The sequence below is a fragment of the Stegostoma tigrinum genome, chromosome 30, assembly GCF_030684315.1.
Source record: "Stegostoma tigrinum isolate sSteTig4 chromosome 30, sSteTig4.hap1, whole genome shotgun sequence".
Lineage (NCBI taxonomy): Eukaryota > Metazoa > Chordata > Chondrichthyes > Orectolobiformes > Stegostomatidae > Stegostoma > Stegostoma tigrinum.
Genome location: NC_081383.1, coordinates 27,435,297 through 27,456,293, shown reverse-complemented (window position 1 = coordinate 27,456,293; position 20,997 = coordinate 27,435,297). Strand labels below are relative to the sequence as shown.

The 20,997-nt window shown below is 42.2% G+C and overlaps 1 protein-coding gene across 1 annotated transcript; it reads right to left on the bottom strand.

Annotated features, from left to right (window-relative positions):
• Positions 1-1,567: 1,567 nt before the first annotated feature.
• LOC125466036 (ras-related protein Rab-11B-like) lies at positions 1,568-20,648 on the bottom strand. Its single transcript, XM_048560134.2, has 5 exons — positions 20,292-20,648; positions 7,495-7,690; positions 6,201-6,394; positions 5,849-5,929; positions 1,568-2,356 (listed from the first exon to the last, which is right to left on the bottom strand). The coding sequence occupies exons 1-5, from the start codon at positions 20,329-20,331 to the stop codon at positions 2,214-2,216; spliced, it is 654 nt and encodes a 217-aa protein (XP_048416091.1). The 5' UTR covers positions 20,332-20,648; the 3' UTR covers positions 1,568-2,213.
• Positions 20,649-20,997: the final 349 nt, after the last annotated feature.

The following is a 20,997-nucleotide window of genomic DNA, read 5'->3' as shown; positions in this document are numbered from 1 at the left end:
AGAAGTTCTTAGATCTCTCAAAGCTGTTTGATGGTATACCCTGGAGAAAAGGCTTTAATAAACTCCTCCATACAGGGAGTACCTGATATGCCCATTCACATTTAGGCTCAGAGTGTGCAGTAACTTGGTGAACAGGTGGCACGAGCTGACTGACCAGAATGTTGGCATCAAAAAGGGTGTCTGCTATGCTCTAACACACTTCCTACTCCGCCCACATCAAGTATCCCCAAAAGTCTTCATGTCACCCTTCACCTCCCACTAATACCTCATTTCCATCCAGCCTCTCTCTTGTGGAGACTCATCACATTGAATTTCACTAACATCTGTCTCCCTGGCCCCTTAACTCCAGTATTTCACCTTAACGTTGCCCATCCTGCCCACGCTCCCTTGTGGAGGCCATGGTGGTTGTCATTGTCACTAACCCTTCCCCCTCCAATAGCCTACCATACCCTCAATGCTGTTCCCCACACACCCCTGGCCATTTCACCTTAACATTCCCCCATCATCATCCTTGACCCTAGCTCTGCAAAGGCCTGTATACCAGAACCACCCCAACCCTCAATCTTTGCTGCCTTACCTCCCCCATCTCGTTGGCGGTGAACACCCGATGACCCTTCAGGACAACTTTCCACCCTTGGGAATGAGCGAGGAAGCAGACAGATCTTGGTGTGCTTGTCCACAGAGCCCTGAGGGCAGCAGGACACACTGATAGGGTAGAAAGACACTTGCCTTTATCAGTGGTGGCATAAATTATAAGAATAGGGAGGTTATGTTGGAGCTGTACAAAACTTTGGTTAGGGCACAGTTGGAGTACTGTGTACAGTTCTGATCAGTGTGCCACAGGAAAATATGATTGCAATGGAGGGGATGCATTGGAGAGTAAATAGGATGTTGTCTGGGATGGAGCAGTTTTGCGATGAAGAGAGGCTGGATTGGCTCAGGTTGTTTTCTTTCGAGCAGAGAAGGCTGAGGGGGACAGACCTGACTGAAGTGTATCAGATTGAGAAAAGCATGGATAAGAAGCAACAGCTCCCTTTAGTCGAAGAGTCAATAACGAGGATATAATTCCAAGGTAAAGGGCAGGAGGTTTATAAGGGATTTGAGGAAAACATTTGTCAAGCCAGAGGGTGGTGGGAATCTGGAATGCACTTCCTGCAAGGCCACTAAAGGCAGAAAACCACGTAACCTTCTAAAAAAAGAGTAAATAGATCAGCACTTGAAATATCATAATATTCAAGACTATGGGCCAAGTGCTGGAAAACAGGATGTATTGGCAGGTCAGCACAGACTCGATGGGCTGAAGCATCTCTCTCGTTCTGTATAACTATAATGGATGCACCCCCAGGACATCTTGCCCCGAGATCTGTGATAGACTTCAATGAGCAGCCCTCAGCGTTTTTGATCTGATGCTGTTATTCCTTCAATTAGACAGTCTTCTTCAAAAAGGTATTTATGCCCTCTCCTAGCCTCCTGCTGCTTGATGCACATCACCCTGAATATCCCTCTCTGGGAAGCCTTGGAAATTTATAAGTTGTTATATGAATCAGACACATAGATGGGCACAAAATTTGATCTCTGATGTAAGCAGCTTGTTTACTAACAAATAAATACAAGAACAAACCAAGAACACTTTTAGAATGTCACAATACAATTATTTTTGACTTTTATTAACTATAAAACCGCAGCAGTTCTGTAGTATAACAAGTATTTCACTATCATAAATAACTTCTCCGTTGAAAATGACTTCAGGCTCTTGCCTTGTGTTTCTGGTGGACTGAAACTGAATTATTCCCAGTTCATCCCATCCCACTTGGAACAGGAATGATACATCCCAACCTCACTTCCCCCAGGCATTGAGAGCCAATAGCAGGGCAAAGCTTTCATCCCAGCAGCTAAGCCCCAAAACACAAAGGGAAAGCATCTCAGCTGGCTCTGCGCTATTATTTCCATCTGAGAATAAGGGCCATAAATCTATCTTTGAATTATTAACAGCACATTTCTGGGCCTCGTGGAGAGGGATCCATGCTATCATCAGTATCTTTCAGGCAATCAATTGCTGCTCATTTTGAGGATGTGAAATCTGTTCTGTAGTTGCAGCAGAAAACATCCAAAAGAAACAAATTAAATCATATTGGGCATTGGACAGAAGCATTCCAAATACACTATTAACGCACAGGCAGCAGTGGAAAACATTGAGGAACAGCTGCAGTAGGTCACATATTCTGGCAACATTGCAGTTTATTAGATTTCTGCCCATTGCTTGTTGGAGGTACATCAATTTCCACCACATCACTGCCAGGTGACTCGTGGGTCAATCGGTCTGAGATCTGCTTCTGAGAAACTATGCGGTAAATTTCTAGAAAACAAAAATACATTTTGTTATTCTGGACTTTTTAAACTCATTCCTTTTTGAAAAAAATCTCTCCCATTCTCTATGATAGGTACTAGGCAGCCTCCACCATTTTCATCAAGTAACCATTTTTCATATTTGATTATGGATCACAGATTGCCATCTTCCAGCTTGACAAACTGAAACTCATCCAAAACTCTCCTGCCTCTGTCATAATTCACACCAGGACCCACTCACCCAACACCACTGTGTTCACTGACCTACACTGCTTCCCATTCTGGCATTGTCGGAGTTGTAAAATGTTTCCAAATTCCTCCATGGCATCACCCCATCCTACCTGTGATCTCCTCCCACATTAATCTGATATATTCTCAATCATCTAATTCTAAGTCATTCCCTGATTTCCATCACTCCAGCAATGACAGCCAATGTCTTTAGCCGCTGAAGTCATAAGCTCTGGAATTCCTGCTGTAAAGCTCTCTGCTGTCTTCAAGATACTCCTCAAAACCTACCTCTTTGAGCAAGCTGTTCACCATCTGTCCAAATCACTCCTCATGTGACTTGAAGTCAACATCTGTTTAATTATAAACTTTTTCGCGAACTGCAAACTGTTCTTCACATTCACTTGTCACCTATGATTGCAATCTAATTATTCAACTCTAACGAGTAGTAGAAGGAGGGAAAGCAGTAGAGTCAAGTACAGTTCTGATTTCACACAAACTAGTTTACCAGCAGGGTCACTAGGCAGTGTTGAGGAGCAAGAACCCTGGGTGATTTTCACCTCTGAAGAACAGAGCAAAAAGAGAAATTGTCACGTCTCATTCAAAGCCTTAACTGAGATCAACGGACATCAGAAAACACTGTTTGAACATAAACCTGGTTTAGCATTTGTTTCCCATTTCAACATGGTAGGGTAAAAATATTTCTGATCTGCAGCCTCAACTGAGACCCATCTATTGTATATTTTCAATTCTTCATCAACTGTGAGTATTGCTGTCTCACTAAACAGGTTTTTTTCAACACCTCCAAAAAAAAATCAAATTTAGATCCATTTTTTCTGATGGGTTGAATTTGACAATAACGTAGCTGCCTTATGAAGACGGAAATACACTGGCACAGATTTGATAGACTAAATGATCTGCATTTTCTACAAATGACTCATCTAAGGGCTAGATCAGATTTTCCAACTCTGATATGATTCATGTTTGTCTCAGTTGCTCATGCCCCATGCAATCTCAATTCCTCTGTAAACTAAAATCTGACCTTGAATGTTGCAGCTGAGAAGGAAATATAAAGAATGTATTCCGTGAAATAGCAAGCCAACTGTATCCATGAGTAGCAATGAACAGAGCCTGTGAATGGGTGATCTATTTTCCAAGTCAGTTGGTGCTGTGGTTAGCCTGAGTCCTGATCTCTGGGAAATGATGGAGACAGTCAGTTGTCAGAAGTGGTGCAAAGGAAAACCACAAGGCTGCTCTCTGGTCTGGGGGAGGTATGAGTTATAAGGGAGGCTGGAGAAATGTGCATTTTTCAGCTTGATAAGAAAGAGAAACTCTTATTCCACAATATTAAAAGTTAATGGTGAAAGATGTGGGGATGCAGGTTCAAACTGGGAAAAGGCCAAATTTAGAACAGTTATCAAGAAATTCCTCTGCTCACAGCGCTCAACACATAGAAAAAACTCCCAGGTAGACCAGTGGAAGCAAATACCTAAAATCATTGATGAAACAATTGGATCCTTAAAAAGGGGAGGCTCAGACATTTTGGACAGATTAGGCTTAGATGTTTTGGTGTATTAGAATGGGGGAAAATAGCATCTCTGAACAATAATGAATATGATGGTATGCCTCAAAAGAACATTTTGAAATTGTAAAGTGTGTACTGGATAAGGTATAGGAATTTATCCTCCTGATCATTCTGCCTCATAGGTGAGAACCATTAGCAACTGCAACTTGATCCATTGCCACCGAATCTGCTCCAATGATGCCACCTTCAATTAAGGTGCCTCTGTAATAGCCTCTTTTTTTCCTCAGCCAAGGGCTCCTGTGGGTGACAGTGTCCTCAGCTGCATCCAACCCATTTCCTGTACTTCTGCCCTCACCCCATTCCCACTCTTCCAAAACACTCGGGTTCCCCTTGTTCTCACTTTTGATCCTATCATACTGTGCATTAAAAAAATCATCCTCTACCATTTCTGCAACCTTCAGCTGGATGCCACCACCAGCACATCATCTACTTCCTCCGTCAGCATTTAGCAGAACCACTCCCTCCACAAGACCTTGGTCAATTTCTCCATCACTCTGAGCATTTCTCGCACCCCACCCCAAACCTCAAGGCACCTTCCCACGCTAACACTTGACCTTTCACCTCCTCACTGTCCAAGGCCCCCAACGCACCTTCCAAGTGAAGCAGCATTTTACTTATACTTCTTTCGGCCTAGTCTGCTGTATTCACTGCTTACAATGTAGTCTCCTTTACATTGCCAAAATCAAATGCAGACTGGTTAACTGCTTTTCAGAACATCTCCATTATGTCCATAGAATGATCCTGACCTTCCACTGCAATTAACCGTCTTGCTCCTGTGCCAACATTTCAATCTTGGGCCTGCTGCAGAGGAAGCTGGAGGAAGAGCTCATTTCCTGCTTAGATACTTTGCAATGTCCAGGACTGAACATGGAGTTCAGCAACTTCACAGCATGGCCTCTGTCCTCCACTGTTGCTTACAACTACCCTCCCACCATGGTCATATCTTGATTTTGTCCTGTTGGCTTTGCTTGAGCAGAGTGAACCATTTTCTCTTTTTCTTATCAATCATTTGCACCCATCTGACATCTCAGTGTTTCCTTTACCCCTATTAGCACTCCGTTTGTCTTTTGCTCTTGTCACCCTCACCTTCCATTCCACTCACTCCTCTTCACCCTCTGTTAACAGCACAAACACAATACTCTTCCAACCCTTTCAGTTCTTAAGAAGACTCATATTGGACTTGAAACATTAACTTTGTTTCTCTCCCCACAAATGCTCTTCAGTATTTTCTGTTTTTGATTAAGGTTTCCAGCATCAGCAGTGTTTTGTTTTAATTTTGCTGATGAACTTGCTGTATTTCTCTTTTTAACTGGAGACTTTCTTTGATTCTGGATGTGAGTTAGCTCGCTGAGCTAGAAGGTTAGTTTTCAGACGTTTCGTCACCATTCTAGGTAACATTATCAGTGAGCCTCCGACGAAGCACTGGTGTGATGTCCCGCTTTCTATTTATAATAATAAATAATAAATAGAAAGCGGGACATCACACCAGCGCTTCGTCGGAGGCTCGCTGATGATGTTACCTAGAATGGTGACGAAACGTCTGAAAACTAACCTTCCAGCTCAGCGAGCAAACTCACATCCAGAACCTCAACCTGAGCTACAAATCTTCTCAAAACTCACTTTCTTTGATGTATTGTATTTTTTGCAGTACAGATACATTTATTTGCAACCAGACTGTCTTTCTGATTTTACCTGTCAAGATATTTTGGAAAGCCTCCTCTACGTTTGTTGAATCCAAAGCAGATGTTTCAATAAATGAAAGACAATTTTTCTCTATATGAAAAAAGGATCAGAAAATATTTCATTAGTGTCGATGAACCAAGTGAAATCCAATAAAATAATTTCTGTGAGCATTTAAAAAGTCGGTCACACAATGTCTATGAATCTGCCCCATAGCAAATCACCAGTATTATGTAGGAAAAACAGGTAGCAAGAGAATATAAACGACCTGCTAAAATTCACCAACATTATTTATGTTCCACAGCCTTCCATCAGCAAATAGGATTGAGAGTTTATAGACCGTTACTTTGTGCATGTGACTTACCAGCAAAAGCCCGTGCTTCATCAGTTGGTACTGCTCTCAGATGACGGAGGTCACTCTTGTTGCCAACCAGCATAATGACTATATTGTTATCAGCATGGTCACGCAACTCCTTTAGCCACCGCTCAACGTTCTCATACGTTAGGTGTTTGGCGATATCGTAAACAAGCAGAGCACCGACAGCCCCACGGTAGTACCTGAGAGAGCACACAATCCAGACTGTTACAGTCCTGCTCATTTGCTGAAATCTGCAGTGTATGTGGTACTTGGACTCAAACAGTAAAAAAAACACTTTAAAGCAATCTATAGGGGGCCTTCTGTGGTAATGTCCCTATCTTTGGGACGGAGAGACTCAGGTTTCAGTCCCACCTGCTCCAGAGGTGTGTTATAACATCTCTGAACAGGTTGATTAGAAAAAAATAATATTTTTGATAAGCCATCCATGGCCCTTGGCCTTCTCAATCCCTGATTGGTGTTCAATTAGATGAACTGTGACTGGACGGGTGAGAGGCGTGTTATAATTGCCTCAGCAGTTCAGCAGTAAGCAGAGAAAACATCAGGCTGACAGCTCCTCATCAGTGACTCAGTTTTGAAAAACATATACACATTAAAGTTAGGGTATTGATGCACCCGCAGTTGAACACATAGACAGTAAATACTTTAATGAAATGCGTCAGCTGTTGCACAGGGCTTCATGCCCCAGCAGGGGTAGAACCATAACCCTGAAATACTTAGAACTTTAAAGAATGGGTGAAGGAAAACACCAACTTCAAATTTTCAACCATTGAAGAAGAAACTTACAGCCCCATTTATCACTGCACACCCAGCAATAGAGATTAATTATGTTGCTTTGAGAAGACTACGTGTCATTAAAACATCTCTATGTGCTACATCACTTCGGCTTCATCTTTGTTACCATGTATGGACTGAGAGGACATTCTGAGATATGGTGTTTGGAGAGTGGTAAGGGTGTGGAACGCCCTGCCTGCCAATGTAGTTAACTCAGCCACATTAGGGGCATTTAAACAGTCCTTGGATAAGCAGATGGATGATGATGGGATAGTGCTGGGGGAGGGGCTTAGATTAGTTCACAGGTCGGCACAACATCGAGGGCCGAAGGGCCTGTTCTGCGCTGTATTGTTCTACGTTCTATGTATGATACTTGGACACTTGTACCTCTGACTCAGAGACTGGGGCAGAACCAACTGTGCCCCAAGCCTCCTGGAGATAGAGGGGTTGAGGAGGGGTGCAAATCAATGAAAAAGATCTTTGCGCTGAGCTACAATAACATACTTACGCTGAAGTGATGGCACGGTATCGCTCCTGTCCGGCTGTGTCCCAGATCTGGGCCTTAATTGTCTTTCCATCAACCTGGATACTCCTGGTGGCAAACTCCACTCCAATGGTGCTCTTACTCTCCAGATTAAATTCATTACGTGTAAATCTGGATAGGAGATTGCTCTTTCCAACCCCAGAGTCTCCAATCAGTACAACTAGAAGAGAAAACGTTTGAATTGTTAGTTTCAGAATCCAAATCCAGGGATAGAAGCACTGTGTAAGATTGTATGTTTCATTCACAGTTATACTGTCCTCTGTTCATGGAGTCTGTGTTTCAAATTGTTTTAAAGAAGAAGCCTTCTACCACACCACTGCTCGTGTTTTGTTACCAGCTGCTGGGTCCTGCATATCAGTCATCAGGATTTGCCCTTTAAACTTTGCACCTGTGCCACAGGGTTATGCTTGGCCTCACGATGCCCTCCCCAATACACTGGCATTTGAAACTTAAAATTTGGGCACAGATCAGTCACGGTCTTTTAGGATTCTAGAATAAAGGTGATCAACAACCCTTTTCTCATGGCATTATGTAGCATTTGGTAGGAATACCAATCACACCACCGAAACTCAAGTTACTGCTCTTGCAAAACAGAACAGTCCCAGTTGATTAAAGGTTTTGTGCGAATCCATTTGAAAATTCAGCCAAAACAAGCAGTCGGAAAACCTCCCTTCAGCTAGGATCCTGTGGGGATACCAAGAAGTTCCACATGGTAACAAGGAAATTTATCCTTTCACACCATAGTTTTCCTAAGTTGTAGCCTCCCTGTAGCCATCAGCATTATGCACAGTTGCTGAACTTTTCTAAACACTTCTGCTTTCCCTCTACTTGCTAACATACATTCTGGAGTAAGTGGGCAATTCAGCAAGCACATGACCACAAACCAGTTCAGGAGATACTGTGGTGGAAGGCTGAAAGTTGGATCAAAGAGATAGGTTTAAAGGGGTATCTTGAAGGGGCAAGGTGAGAGGTTAGGAAGGGAATTTCGGAGATTAGAAAAAAGCAGTTTTGAAAAAGGATCACTGGGCCTGAAACATTGACTCTGTTTTCTCTCCACAGACGCTACCAGATCTGCTGAGCTTTTCCAGCATTTTCTGATTCCGTTTGGCAGCTGGATGGTGGAGTAATTAAATTGAATAAGTGCAAAAAGCCAGAATTTGGAGGAGTACAACGATCACGGAGATTTGCATTTTGGACACTGAACTCACAGAAGTGAAGTTTCAGAAACACTGAGTAACTTTAAACAAAGAAAGATGACAAAAACTAGCAAAAATCTTTGAAACCCTGACAGCAATGTTCTTCAGCCATTATAAATATAAAATTCTACTAAACTGAAAAATAATCAAGTTCCTGACCAGAAATTCTGGCAGTTCCTTGATTTTCAGAAGTTTTGCTCACAGTTTACAACTTGTCCCCGCCCCTTTGTTTTACTCATGCATTTCCCTCATAAGAAAGAGCACAGATGCATTTTTCTACAATTCACCTAGGCCCTGTAAATAATTTTTGTGTGTTACGTAAGTCTGTTTGCCTTTGCTCTAAATTTTGCACTCAACATCAAGTGAATACAGCTGAAAAACAGATAAAGTGAGAATTAGTCCTAGCCAACATTTGGGGACCAGCTGGAGAGTTTAAGTTACATCATACAAAAAGGGCAGCCAACAAATTACAGTCTGAAGCAGGCTTCCGGAGCCAGCTGGTTACTAAAGCACATTGAAATAAATAGATTAGGAGCAGGATTAGGCCACTTTGCCCCACAAGCCTGCTCGGCCATTCAACGAAATCATGGCAGATGTGATTGTTATTTCAACTCCACTTTCCTTTCACTGCCTTCAATTCACCTTTTGCTGCCTTAGAAATATTTAGACTCTGGTCTGCCATCTTTTAAAGAGGAGTGTTCCAAAACACTCTACCCTCTAAGAGCAAAAAATTCTCTTCCTTAAAGGGGTAGCTCTTACTTTTAAAAGGTAAGCCCTTGTTCTAGATTATCCAAGAGGAAACATCCTTTCCACATCCACCTTCAAGATCTTATAATGTTTTAATCAAGTTGCCTTTTACTTTTCTAAATTCCAGAGGACGCAAGACTAGCCTGTCCAACTTTTCCTCATAAGACAATCTGCCTATTTCAGGATCAAAAACAAAGTTGCTAGAAAAGCTCAGCAGGTCTGGCAGCATCTATGAAGGAGAAAACAGAGTTAACATTTCGGGTCTGGTTCTGAGGAAGGGTCACCGGATTCAAAACATTAACTCTGTTTTCACCTTCACAGATGCTGCCGGATCTGCTGAGCTTTTCCAGCAACTTTGTTAATGACAACAATCTATTCACTGTCCTAATTACTCGCTGTACTTGCATACTAACCTTTGGCAAGTCAGGTGGAAGGAAACCAGATCCCTCCTCAAATCTACACTCTGTAATCTTTCACATTCAGATAATAAGCTTCTTTTTGATTTTTCCCACCAAACTGGTGAATTTCACTTCAGAGATAATGGGAACTGAAGATGTTGGAGAGTCTGAGATAACAAAGTGTGGAGCTGGATGAACACGGCAGGCCAAGCAGCATCTTAGGAGCACAAAAGCTGACATTTCGGGCCTAGACCCTTCTTCAGAAAAGGGGGATGGGGAGAGGATTCTGAAATAAATAGGGAGAGAGGGGAAGGTGGACCAAAGATGGGTAGAGGAGAAGATAGGTGGAGAGGACAGTATGGGTGGGTCAGTCTGGGGACGATGGACGACTCACCTATCCCCTCCCTATCTCCCCACCCATACATCTTCGGTCCGCCTCCCCCTCTCTCCCGATTTATTTCTGAATCCTCTCCTCAACCCCCTTTTCTGATGAAGGATCTAGGCCCGAAACATCAGCTTTTGTGCTCCTAAGATGCTGCTTGGCCTGCTGTGTTCATCCAGCTCCACGCTTTGTTATCTGGGACATTTCATTTTCCCATATTTGTCAGGTGTTCGCCCACTCTCTCAACCTTTCAATATTCCTTTGACACCTTCTCCAGCTCTCTTCACTACTTACTTTCTGCCCTACCTTCGTATCACCTTCAAATTTAGGAAGCATGTTTTCAGTCCCTTTTTTCAAGTAATTTATAGAAATTGTAAAAGCTGAGCCCACAGCATCGATCCCTGTGCCAAACCACTTGTTACGTCTTGCCAATCAAAAAAATGACACATTTATACTTGCTGTCAGTTTCTTGATGGCTAACCAATCTTCTATCCATGCCTCTATGTTACATTCTACATCATGAGCCTTTATTTTCAAAATAACTTTTGATATGGCACTTTATTCTCAACTCAGGAAGATCGAGATAATCAAGTCCTACTGTTCCACAAATTGTCACAAATGTACTACTACTCAATTAAAACAACAGAGATGATCAATATGCTTCATGGACACCATTCAGTAATTCACATCAGTTTCAATATAAACAGCAAAGTACTTACTTATCGTGAACAATTATTCAACAATTAAAAAAAAACCTTATTACTACTGTGCAGCTCAAGCTATACTTCTTTAAAACCCCAAACACACGTATACATTCATTCATAAATAAGACAGACAAAAGCGGATAGTTTAACACAAATATTATGGGTGTAAAAATAGAAACAAGGAAGGCAAATTCTGTAGATCAAGTTATAGGCCATAGAAATGGAGAATTATTTCTCTCTGTTCTTTTGATTTTAGCAACAATACCACAATGTTGTCCCCAGAGTGATGGCCGATCAATAGCCAATTAGGTGAACCTAAGTCTTGTATTGGAATTCTTCAAAGCCTCTGGATATTGCCAATTTTAATCACACAGAGAGATGCTGAAGGTTGTCTCTTGTTTGCAGGCTTCTGAACATCGCTGGCTACACTGCATTCAACAATCTGAAGGCTGCCATTTTGTTCTCAACTGAAAGATTATGGGACCCTGCTGTCTGATAAAGTACGCACCTCCATGCCCAGCAGAGTACGCAAGCGGCTGAACGTTATGGGTTTTTCACTCAACTCCTCTCCCCATCCCCCTTTTCTGAATGACTGTGAATCACACCAGGTTTACAGGAGTGATTTTTGCTGTGAAGCAAAGTGAGTTCTTGAGACAAACTTGCTGCACAAACTGGTATTTCAGCCCTTATGGCAAGTATTATGTCCAATTTCTGCTCCATCTTACCATGCACTGTTCCAACGGCAACTTGCACCCACCATCTTTCAAAGCTGCTGCACACTTAGCAGGGGGGCTTGCACCTGGAAGCTGCCGACTTGGATGTGGTAGGAGTGACTAGAGATGTCTGAGAAAAGGGGACTTTTTTTGGATAGGGATCTGGAGATTCTTGCAGCAGGGCAGTAGGCGAGACCTCTTCTTCTCGGAGAATCAGCAGAACAGGCCAGGCCAACCAAGAACGTGCCAAACTTGTCTGAGGTCTGTGTCTTTACTCTGTCCAAGGAAACAGTACTTTCCCTTACAGCAGCAGATCTTACGGGGATGTGGAAATATGTCCTGAGATTGGAGTTAAACCTGAGTTAAGCACCTCATCATTCCACAGTAATACTCACATTAACTAGATGCTCAATGGAACGCATCAAACACCAGTGCTAACCATTGGCTGAAAACACCTTTTACCTGTTCCTCTCCCAAACCCAATCTTCCCTTCCTCACTCACCCTTAATTTCTGTAAGCATAGGCAACAGAATGACCTTGGTCCAGCCCTTCGAACAGCCTGACCCGCCAACTGTCCCTCACCTTTCTAGACCCCTGACTGGTGAATACACATATCCCTAACTGTGTCACAGCTAGTCCCAAACTGGCCCCTAATAGAGACAACTGGACGGACCATGACCTGCTGTCTGAAGCTTGGAGACAGGATCCCCCTGCATTAAGCCACCCAAACAAATGCCTTACTGTAGCCAAAGCCTGTGACTGGTATGGGAAGCAGCCCTTGACCGTGTTGGGCACTCTGACTGACAGATGCTTCATGAGCTTCACTGCGATTCCTCCAAAGCTTGCTGCATATGCTGTGTGTTTAGCTGGAATGCTTCAATCACACATGGTAAAGATGCTAGACTGACACAAGACAAAGTGTGGGTTCAGGTGCGTAGATCTTCAAAATGCCACACACAAGTGCAGAATACAGTTAAGAAAGTTAATGGCATACTGGCCTTTATATCTAGAGGACTGGAGTACAAGGATGCAGATGTTATGCTGCAGCTATGTAAAACCTGAGTTAGGCCTCACATGGAGCACTGAGAGCAGGTCGGCGCACCATAACTTAGACAGGATACATTGGTCTTAGACAGGTTAGTTATGAGAAAAAAAATTATACAAATTAGGCCTACGTTCGCTAGAATTTAAAACATGAAGAAGTGATCTGATTGAAGACTTCAAGATATTTACAGGAAAAGACAGGCAGAGGGAGATAAACTATCTCCATTGGTTGGGGATTCTAGAACTAGGGGCATAGTCTGAGAATTAGGGTCAGACAGTTCAGGAGAGATGTTAGGAAGCACTTCCAAGAACAAAGGGTGGTAGATGTTTGGAACTTTCTTCCTCAAACGGCAGTGGATGCTTGATTAGTTATTAATTTTAAATTTGATGGATATGCTTTTGTTAAGCAAAGGAATGAGGGGATATGAGGCAAAGGCATATTTATGGAGTTAGGCCACAGATCAGCCATGATCTCACCGAATGGAATGGCCTCCTCCTGTTCCTGATCTTGCCAAACACCACTGGTTGCCAGGGCACGCTGCTAGGCGAGGTGCAGCGAGATATCTCAACGTCGAGACAGGGCTCATTGACCAACTTGCCCGATTTTACCTTTCACCTCATCCACATCGCTCAGGGCCTGATGAGACTCTGCTCACAGTCCTATACGGCTAAGGAGTACATCACACAATCTCACTTGATCTTCTGGCTGCAGAAAAAAACAACCTTTCCTGGTGCTTTTTAATTATTTTGCAATGCCCAACTTCAATCTTTTAGTTTCTCGTCCAAAAGCAAAGTTACGCTGCCCCTTGCAAATGCTTTTTGGAAATGTAAATACAATGCACTTACAAATTCTACTTTTTCCACAGCAGGTTAATTCTTCAAAGAGTTCCAATAAATTAGTTAAACATGATTTTTCCTTCACAAAACTATGTTGACCATGCTGGATAACCTTGAACTTTTCTACCCTACTTAATTTACCCTGTGTTCTTATTAATAATTTAAGCTTGGGGTTCTTTTTAAAAACACAAAGCAAATAAATTGACTGGGGAGTTTTTTTGTCATTTTTAAAAAATGCATTACACAGACTGAATATTTTATTAACACGGGCACATTTTAAGCTGCTACATGTTCCAGTACCTTCAAAGTGGGCCCATGTAATCAGTTTAAACTCCCTCAATAGTTTGTGTGGCATTCAGCCAACTTCAAATATTGCTCTATGCTCTAGCTTCTGTTTCTTAAACAGGGAGGAGAATATCAGCCAGGGTGTTTGGATAATGATTTTTAATCAGTGACAAGCAAGTACAAAGTGCCTGCAAAGATTTCTCACGAGAAGGATAAAATTAGGTTTGACTGTTAAAATGAGTGGTAAAATGGCCAGGCCACACCAATGACAGTCAAATTTCATAGATGAAGATTGGTCACTTAATTGAATTAATATAAGAAGTTTACAGTAAAATAAAAGCCACACTCATAAATTACTTTTAACACAGTTAATGACAACACTAATGACTCAAAGGGAAACTGTACTCTACAAGGTCAGGCTGAGGTTAGCTGGTATCTGGATAAAGGAAAGTTTGATTATGCGGAATTCTGCTTCTATCCTGTTCAGGGTCAGAAGGTGTCTGCTACAGATTGCAGCTGCTATTTATTAAAATTTATGGCAGGAAATTTAAAAGCAGTAAGACTTAAAAATTGCCAGACAGCAAGCTTCATTCTTTGTAAAGTTTATTAACATATTTTATCCAGAATATGGAACTTGTTACAACAAGGAGTAGCTGAAGTAAATAATGTGATAATGTAATCTAAGTAAATACAAGGAAGAAAAGAATAAAAGGATATGTTGACAAGAACAGATGAAGATGACTCGAGGGCACTCACAAGTAACATAAACATCAGCAGAGACCTGCTGGTCTGTATAGCCTGTTTCTATGCTGTACATTCTATGTCTTTACCAAAATGAGTTGTGTTTATTTATGGGACTCTTTTTCATGTTCATGCATAGGATGTGGGCGTTGCAGGGTAGGCCAACATTTGTAATCTATCTCTGCTTGCTCTTGAGAAGATGGATTTCCCTCTGGTTGGTTCCATCACTACCTGCCGCAGGGCCATTGTAACTGTTCCGTCCTTAAGCCCTCTATCAGTAGTGGAGCTACTCTTGGTATAGATAAATATGTGAATATTCTGTGTCCTTAACACATTCAGTGGCACCCTTGGGGGAGAGCTGGCTTCGGTGGGGGGGGGGGGGGGGGGGGGGGGGCGGGGAGAGAGACACGGGGGAAGGGTGATGGGCGATGATTTGTAGGAGGTTTCCTTGCTTATGTTTGACCTGATGGCATTTGATTTCTTGGGGTTTGAAGTCAATGCTGAGGACTCCAGAGACAACTCCCTCCAGCAATCTGCCATCACCTCTGGCCTGTCTGTCCTGACAGTGGAATGCGGCACACTCAGCACAATGTGAATAGTGATTGATCCTTTAATTTCCTTTTTGGGTTTTCCAACCTAATTCAGGATTCTCTTGTGTCAGTTGTAGTACCCCAACCCCCTTCCAAAATGAGATCATAATGTTGAACAAGTGTTTCAAATTATTTTCTGCAGAAGGAACCATTTTATAAAATATCTCCACAAGTTGATTTTATGCTAATAAAATAAAGATTGAATAAATATATGGCAGGTCTATCTGTGTCTGGTTGTGAGAAACAGCCTAATATTTTGAGAGAGAACCTTTTCTCAGGATCATGCACTGAGATAAAAAAATTTGAATACACAAGCTACAAATTGGAAATAATGCTTTGATCTTGTGACTAGTCATTCTAGAATGGCATCGAGGAGCCCTAGTAAAATTGAAAGCAATGGGAATCTGAAAACTTTTCCACTGGCTGCAGTTATCCCAAACATAAAGAAAGATTGTTGCGGTTATTGGAGGCCAATTGTCTCGGACACAGGACATTGTTACGGAAGTTGCTGGAAAAGCTCAACAGGTCTGGCAGCATCTGTGAAGGGAAATCAAAATTAATGTTTCAGGTCCTCAAGGAAGGTTCACTGGACCTGAAACGTTAACTCTGATTTCTCTTCACACATGCTGCCAGGCCGGCTGAGCTCTTGCAGCAACTTCTGTTTTTGCCTCTGATTTGCAGCTGCGGGTTCTTGCCGTTTTTACATTGTTACAGGAGTTGCCCACGGCAGCATCCGAGGTCAACCAGCTTCGGCTGCTTCAATGACCTTCTCTACATTATACGGTAAAATATAGGGATGCTTGCTTTTGATTTCACAAGGTTCAGTGCCATTTGTAATTTCTCAGATACTGAAGCACGTGCCCACGTACTGCAGAACATTTACGCTTGGATTGCTAAGTGAAGAGTAAAATCCATGCCATTCATGCCAGACAATAACAACCACAAACAAGAGAGAATCTAACCATCTCCCCTTTACCTTCAATGGTATTACCAATGTCAAATTTTTCAGCATCAATTCTTGGGCTTAATATTGACCAGAAACTTAACTGGACCATCTGCTTAAATAATGTGGCTGCAATAACAGAGATAACAAGGTGTACAGCTGGATGAATACAGCAGGCCAAGCAGCATCTTAGGAGCAGGAAAGCCGATGTTCCCGGCATGGCCCCTTCACCTGCAGTTCCTATTATCTCTGGCTACAAAATACAGGTGGATTTCAGTGGAGGTTTCACTGCCTGGCTCCCCAAAGTCTTTCTTCTATTTATAACAGCAAAGGTCTGATGTCTGAAGGAATATTGCATCAACGTCCTTGAAGTGCGACCACAACTGTATCATGAATGTAAGAAAACCATGTGGGCTGCAACAGTTCAAGGGGCTGGTTCACAATTGTTTCTCAAAGGCAATTAATTGTGGCCAATAAATGCTGGCTTTGCTGGAGATGCCCATGGGTCAACGTGCCTAGATAGATTCAGCTGCAAAAAAGGCCAGAAAGTTCAACCAGATCCACAGCAATGCAGCATACTTGGTTGCTGAAGATGGGCGAGGTGTGTGATTAAGTTTCATGAGAAGTTTGTATTATTATTTGGAAATTGAATTCTAAAGTTGAGCAACTGTATATAGCTTTAACATTGATCTTGTATTTCTATCTTGTATGTTAAGAAATGAGTTTTCATTTTATTTCCGAGAGTGGTTCTGGGTTGTCTGGAGGTTTGATTACATGCATTTACTCTGAAACAATTTTAACACCACTGCGACGCCTCTTCTAAGGATGCCTTCCCTGAAGAAGTTACTCTCCTCCCTCCAGAAAAACCTCAGTAGATCTCTCTCCCACTGCCTCTATCTATCTTCTATCCGCCCCTCCATCACTCCCTATTTATTTCAGAACCTCCTCCCCCTCCCCCTCCCCCATTTCTGAAGAAGGGTCTAGGCCCGAAAAGTCAGCTTTCCTGCTCCTATGATGCTGCTTGGCCTGCTGAGTTCATCCAGCTCCACACCTTGCTTTCTCAGATTCTCCAGCAACTCCAGTTCCTACTATCTGTAGTGTAGTCAGTGCTGTTTTCCTTCTTTGAAAAGTTTACTGCACATTCTTTTCTTTCAAGTATATTGGCAGCCTCTTGTGACTATGTTCAGTAAATGACCATCACTATAATCACAAAGCAAAACTAAAACTTAAGGTCCATCAATCAAAGTCTGACTCTGGGATCTGACTTATTCAGAATTGTCATTAGTTGGGATCATAACAGGTGGCAAGCACTCCCTCCACCTGCAAGTGCATCATGATTGCAGCATGTATCGTCTCCAAGAAGTTTGCAGAAGCTCACCAGGCTTCTTCAACAACACCTCCAAAACTTGAAACTTCTACTACCGCAAGAACAAGGACAGCAGGGACACGAGAGCACTGCCATCTCCAAGTGCTCCTCCAAATTAGATAACATCTTGACTTGCAAATAGATCACCACTCCTTTATCGTTGCCGGGGCAAACTCCAAGAACTCTATTTAACATCACTGTGGGCGCTCCTTTACCACACGAACTGTAGTTCAAGAAGGTGGGTCATCGTCAATTTATTGACAGCAATTAGAGATTAGGAATTAGTGTTGCTTTTGACATCCATATCCCTCTTTTTTTTAAGAAGAACAAGATATTCCAACCCTATAGTTGTAACACTGAATTTAAACTGTGTAAAGACTAGGTAAATGAAGAAAAACTGCAAACTGTACAATGGGCAGCAGCCAGCTCCTTCCGTAGAGATGGAGAGAATTTAATTAAAAAGATGGAAATCTCCTTTACCATCAGCTCTAAATTGGACTTTAGTCAAATTTTGTAGATTCTTTCTAAAGAAGGACAATAAGTTAAGAGACTCATTTCAAACTGGGGAACAATTGTTATGTTTTCTTTTCTGTTTAACTTGTTGGCTCTAAAGACATGAGCAAAGCATCACTAAATAAAAAGAACAAGGTGGAGCATCTCACATACCAGATGCTTACACCCTGGCAACAAGCACACAGCAGAAAACCAGTTCCAAGGCAGTGGAATCGTAGTAATACCAAAATTTGCTGGAAGGATTACGTCACTTTAAACATATAAGTCTGCCTGTAGCCCACAATCTGTTCCCTTGAGGGGCAAAGTGGAGCTTTGAGGAAACCAACCATGAAATGAAATGATCAGTTTGCAAATAAAGATTACACCAATAATGGTAGTGTTGATAATCATAACTTTGGGTTCAAGTCAGAGAGGCTACTTAACTCATCTAAGTATGTTCTGATAGCAATTCCAAACCCCTCCCTCATCCATCATTACAGCAGCTAGTCTTGAATTTCTGCATTCTGCCTACAATACCCCACCCACAAATCATTCTTATCATCAATTACAATTTACCTCACGGAACTAGGAATACCAAATCTGACTGAACACAGCTGGGATGGGTGAGGACAAAGATGAAATCAAGATAAGCTGAACATATGAAGCAGCGTGGGCTTCAATTGCAGATAAAACAATGCATTCCAGAAAAATTCCTTCATTAGAAATCAGTGAGGATGGGAATACAGACAATGCAAACGAGTCCTGAAAAGGAAAACCTACACGATTACAACATCCAAACATCGACTGAATTATTTCAAAGTTTTGCCTCCACTATCTTACTTACTTGCTTCACATCAATTACTTTCCATTCATGGGAGAACATCTTGTTTTAATGAGGTGTTCTTTAAAATCTGTAAATCTTGCTTATTCTCAGAATGGCTTGTGGTGTCCTTTTCAATCAACGATTACATTAAGATTGACAGGTCAACATTCCTGATTCATGCCATTACATAACTAACAATTGCACTCAGTGGCCATTGTTATTGTAAAGGCTCTCCTAATTCTGTTGCCATTTTTAAAATCTGTACTATCAATGGACCGTCCTTCTTTTACAACCTATTTAAAGACTAACAACCCTTTAATCTGCACTGTAACTAAAAAGCAGGATGTTCAAATTAAACTTACAACATTTAAACTCCAATGTCACAGAGTTTAAATTCACTCCCTGCAGTGCCCACCAGACACATAAAGCTACAGCATTCCAGTGTACACCACATGCTTGCTCTCCTGGGCACAAACGTAGCTGAAGCGTGGGAAGGCAGTCAGACTGAAGACCCTCTCAACAACCTATTGTCTGAACTTCTTCATGGTCACCTTGGCCAGGCCCTGGGTAGACACAGGAGGAGGTCCTCCATTCTGCCTGACAATCCTTTTTAAATATCGCAACTGTGAGGCTGAAGTGCAAACAAAATTTTGAGTAGTGGCTACCTCAAAGTGACATAGGGGCTGTAATCTAATTCATACAGTGCACGTGAAACAGTCTCACCACTGTAAAAACAAAAACACTCCTGGCAGCATGGAGCAGGTGAAACATCTTCATCTTTTATTGCACGGAACTGCTGTGTGCAACTCTCACTATATGTCAAATCCCTGATGGAGAAGGGGAGTACTCCCACATAGAAAGCTCAACTATGCCTGTTTGTTAGAACACACTATCGCGTTCATATCTCAAATGTCCTTGTGTTACACTCCTACTATCTAATGAGGCCTTAGATTACAATGTGACAAGTCTATGCTGGCAGTAGAAATGTGGCCATGTTAACAGGGGTGCAGGTACACATATATAAAATAACCACCCGAAGGAAGTGAATTATTTTAATTCTTCTTCAGAATCACGGACCAAAATCCTTTAGTCCAGCAAGTATAGGAAGGAAGCTTTCAGTATCAAACCCCACCCAGCCGCCTAGGTATCACCGTTTCATACATTTGTCAATTTTAAGCCCAAATATATTTCAGAAAGGGTCAAGTGATTGAAATTGCATTTTAAAAATAAATAATGTTTTGTATATTAGCCACATTGATGTAGCCATTCAGGAGTTGCAATCTTTCTTTTATACTCTCGCCGCTCAGATACGTTGTGGGGTTCAGCTCTGCTCTGTTGCAGTTCCCGGCTCGGTACATGTCGTCTGCACCAGACTTTCTTCCTGAAAATAAATCGATACAGCATCCAAGGGGTGGCTTTAGCAGAAAGCATTTCCACCAGTGTCGAGTCAGAGCTTTATTCAAGGGTTCACAGGTTACTGTATTCACCAGAAAACCTCACCTTTAAATAAATAATCATATTCATCCTCTCGGGTCCCCATCTTCCGTGCCTGTATTGTCTGTCCCCGGTCACTCGCCTCTCCGCACCGGATAAAGATTTCATCAAGATCCTGGCTTCAGCAGAAGCACAAGCTTCGGAAGGAAGCCGAGATCTTCCGGGATTGAGCAGGAGCAAGCAAGAGTCACGCTTAAAGCTACACTGTCTCTCCAGTTACGCGACACAAAATAGGGAAATTGTCCTACCAACTTTATTATGGCGATTTTTAAAAGATGTAATTATAGATTGCTTGCTTGGTTCCACTCTTTGCCACCACAGTCGGAATTTCAGAAACAATGTCTTAACTCGCCTCTCGATTTCTCAAATGCCGTCGGCATACCTCAAGGCCCCTCCCTCTTTCCTGCTGTCTCTTAATAACATCATTAGCTTCCACATGCAGGCCACCAGCCAACACTTGATCTTCTGGGCCTTGGAGAAACCAACATTTCCTCCAGTTAAACATGGGGAAGATCAAAACCATAGGCCTCACAACACACCATAAATTCAGTAACCTGGCCATTGATTCCATCCTTTCTGCTGGACACTATAATGGGCTGCACCAGATTGTTTGTAATTGCTGAATTCCCTTCAATATTAATGCTTTTCACACCATATTCCCTATGTCATGTAGCGGCTTCATGTAACTTTTGCAGTATTGCATTACTGCATT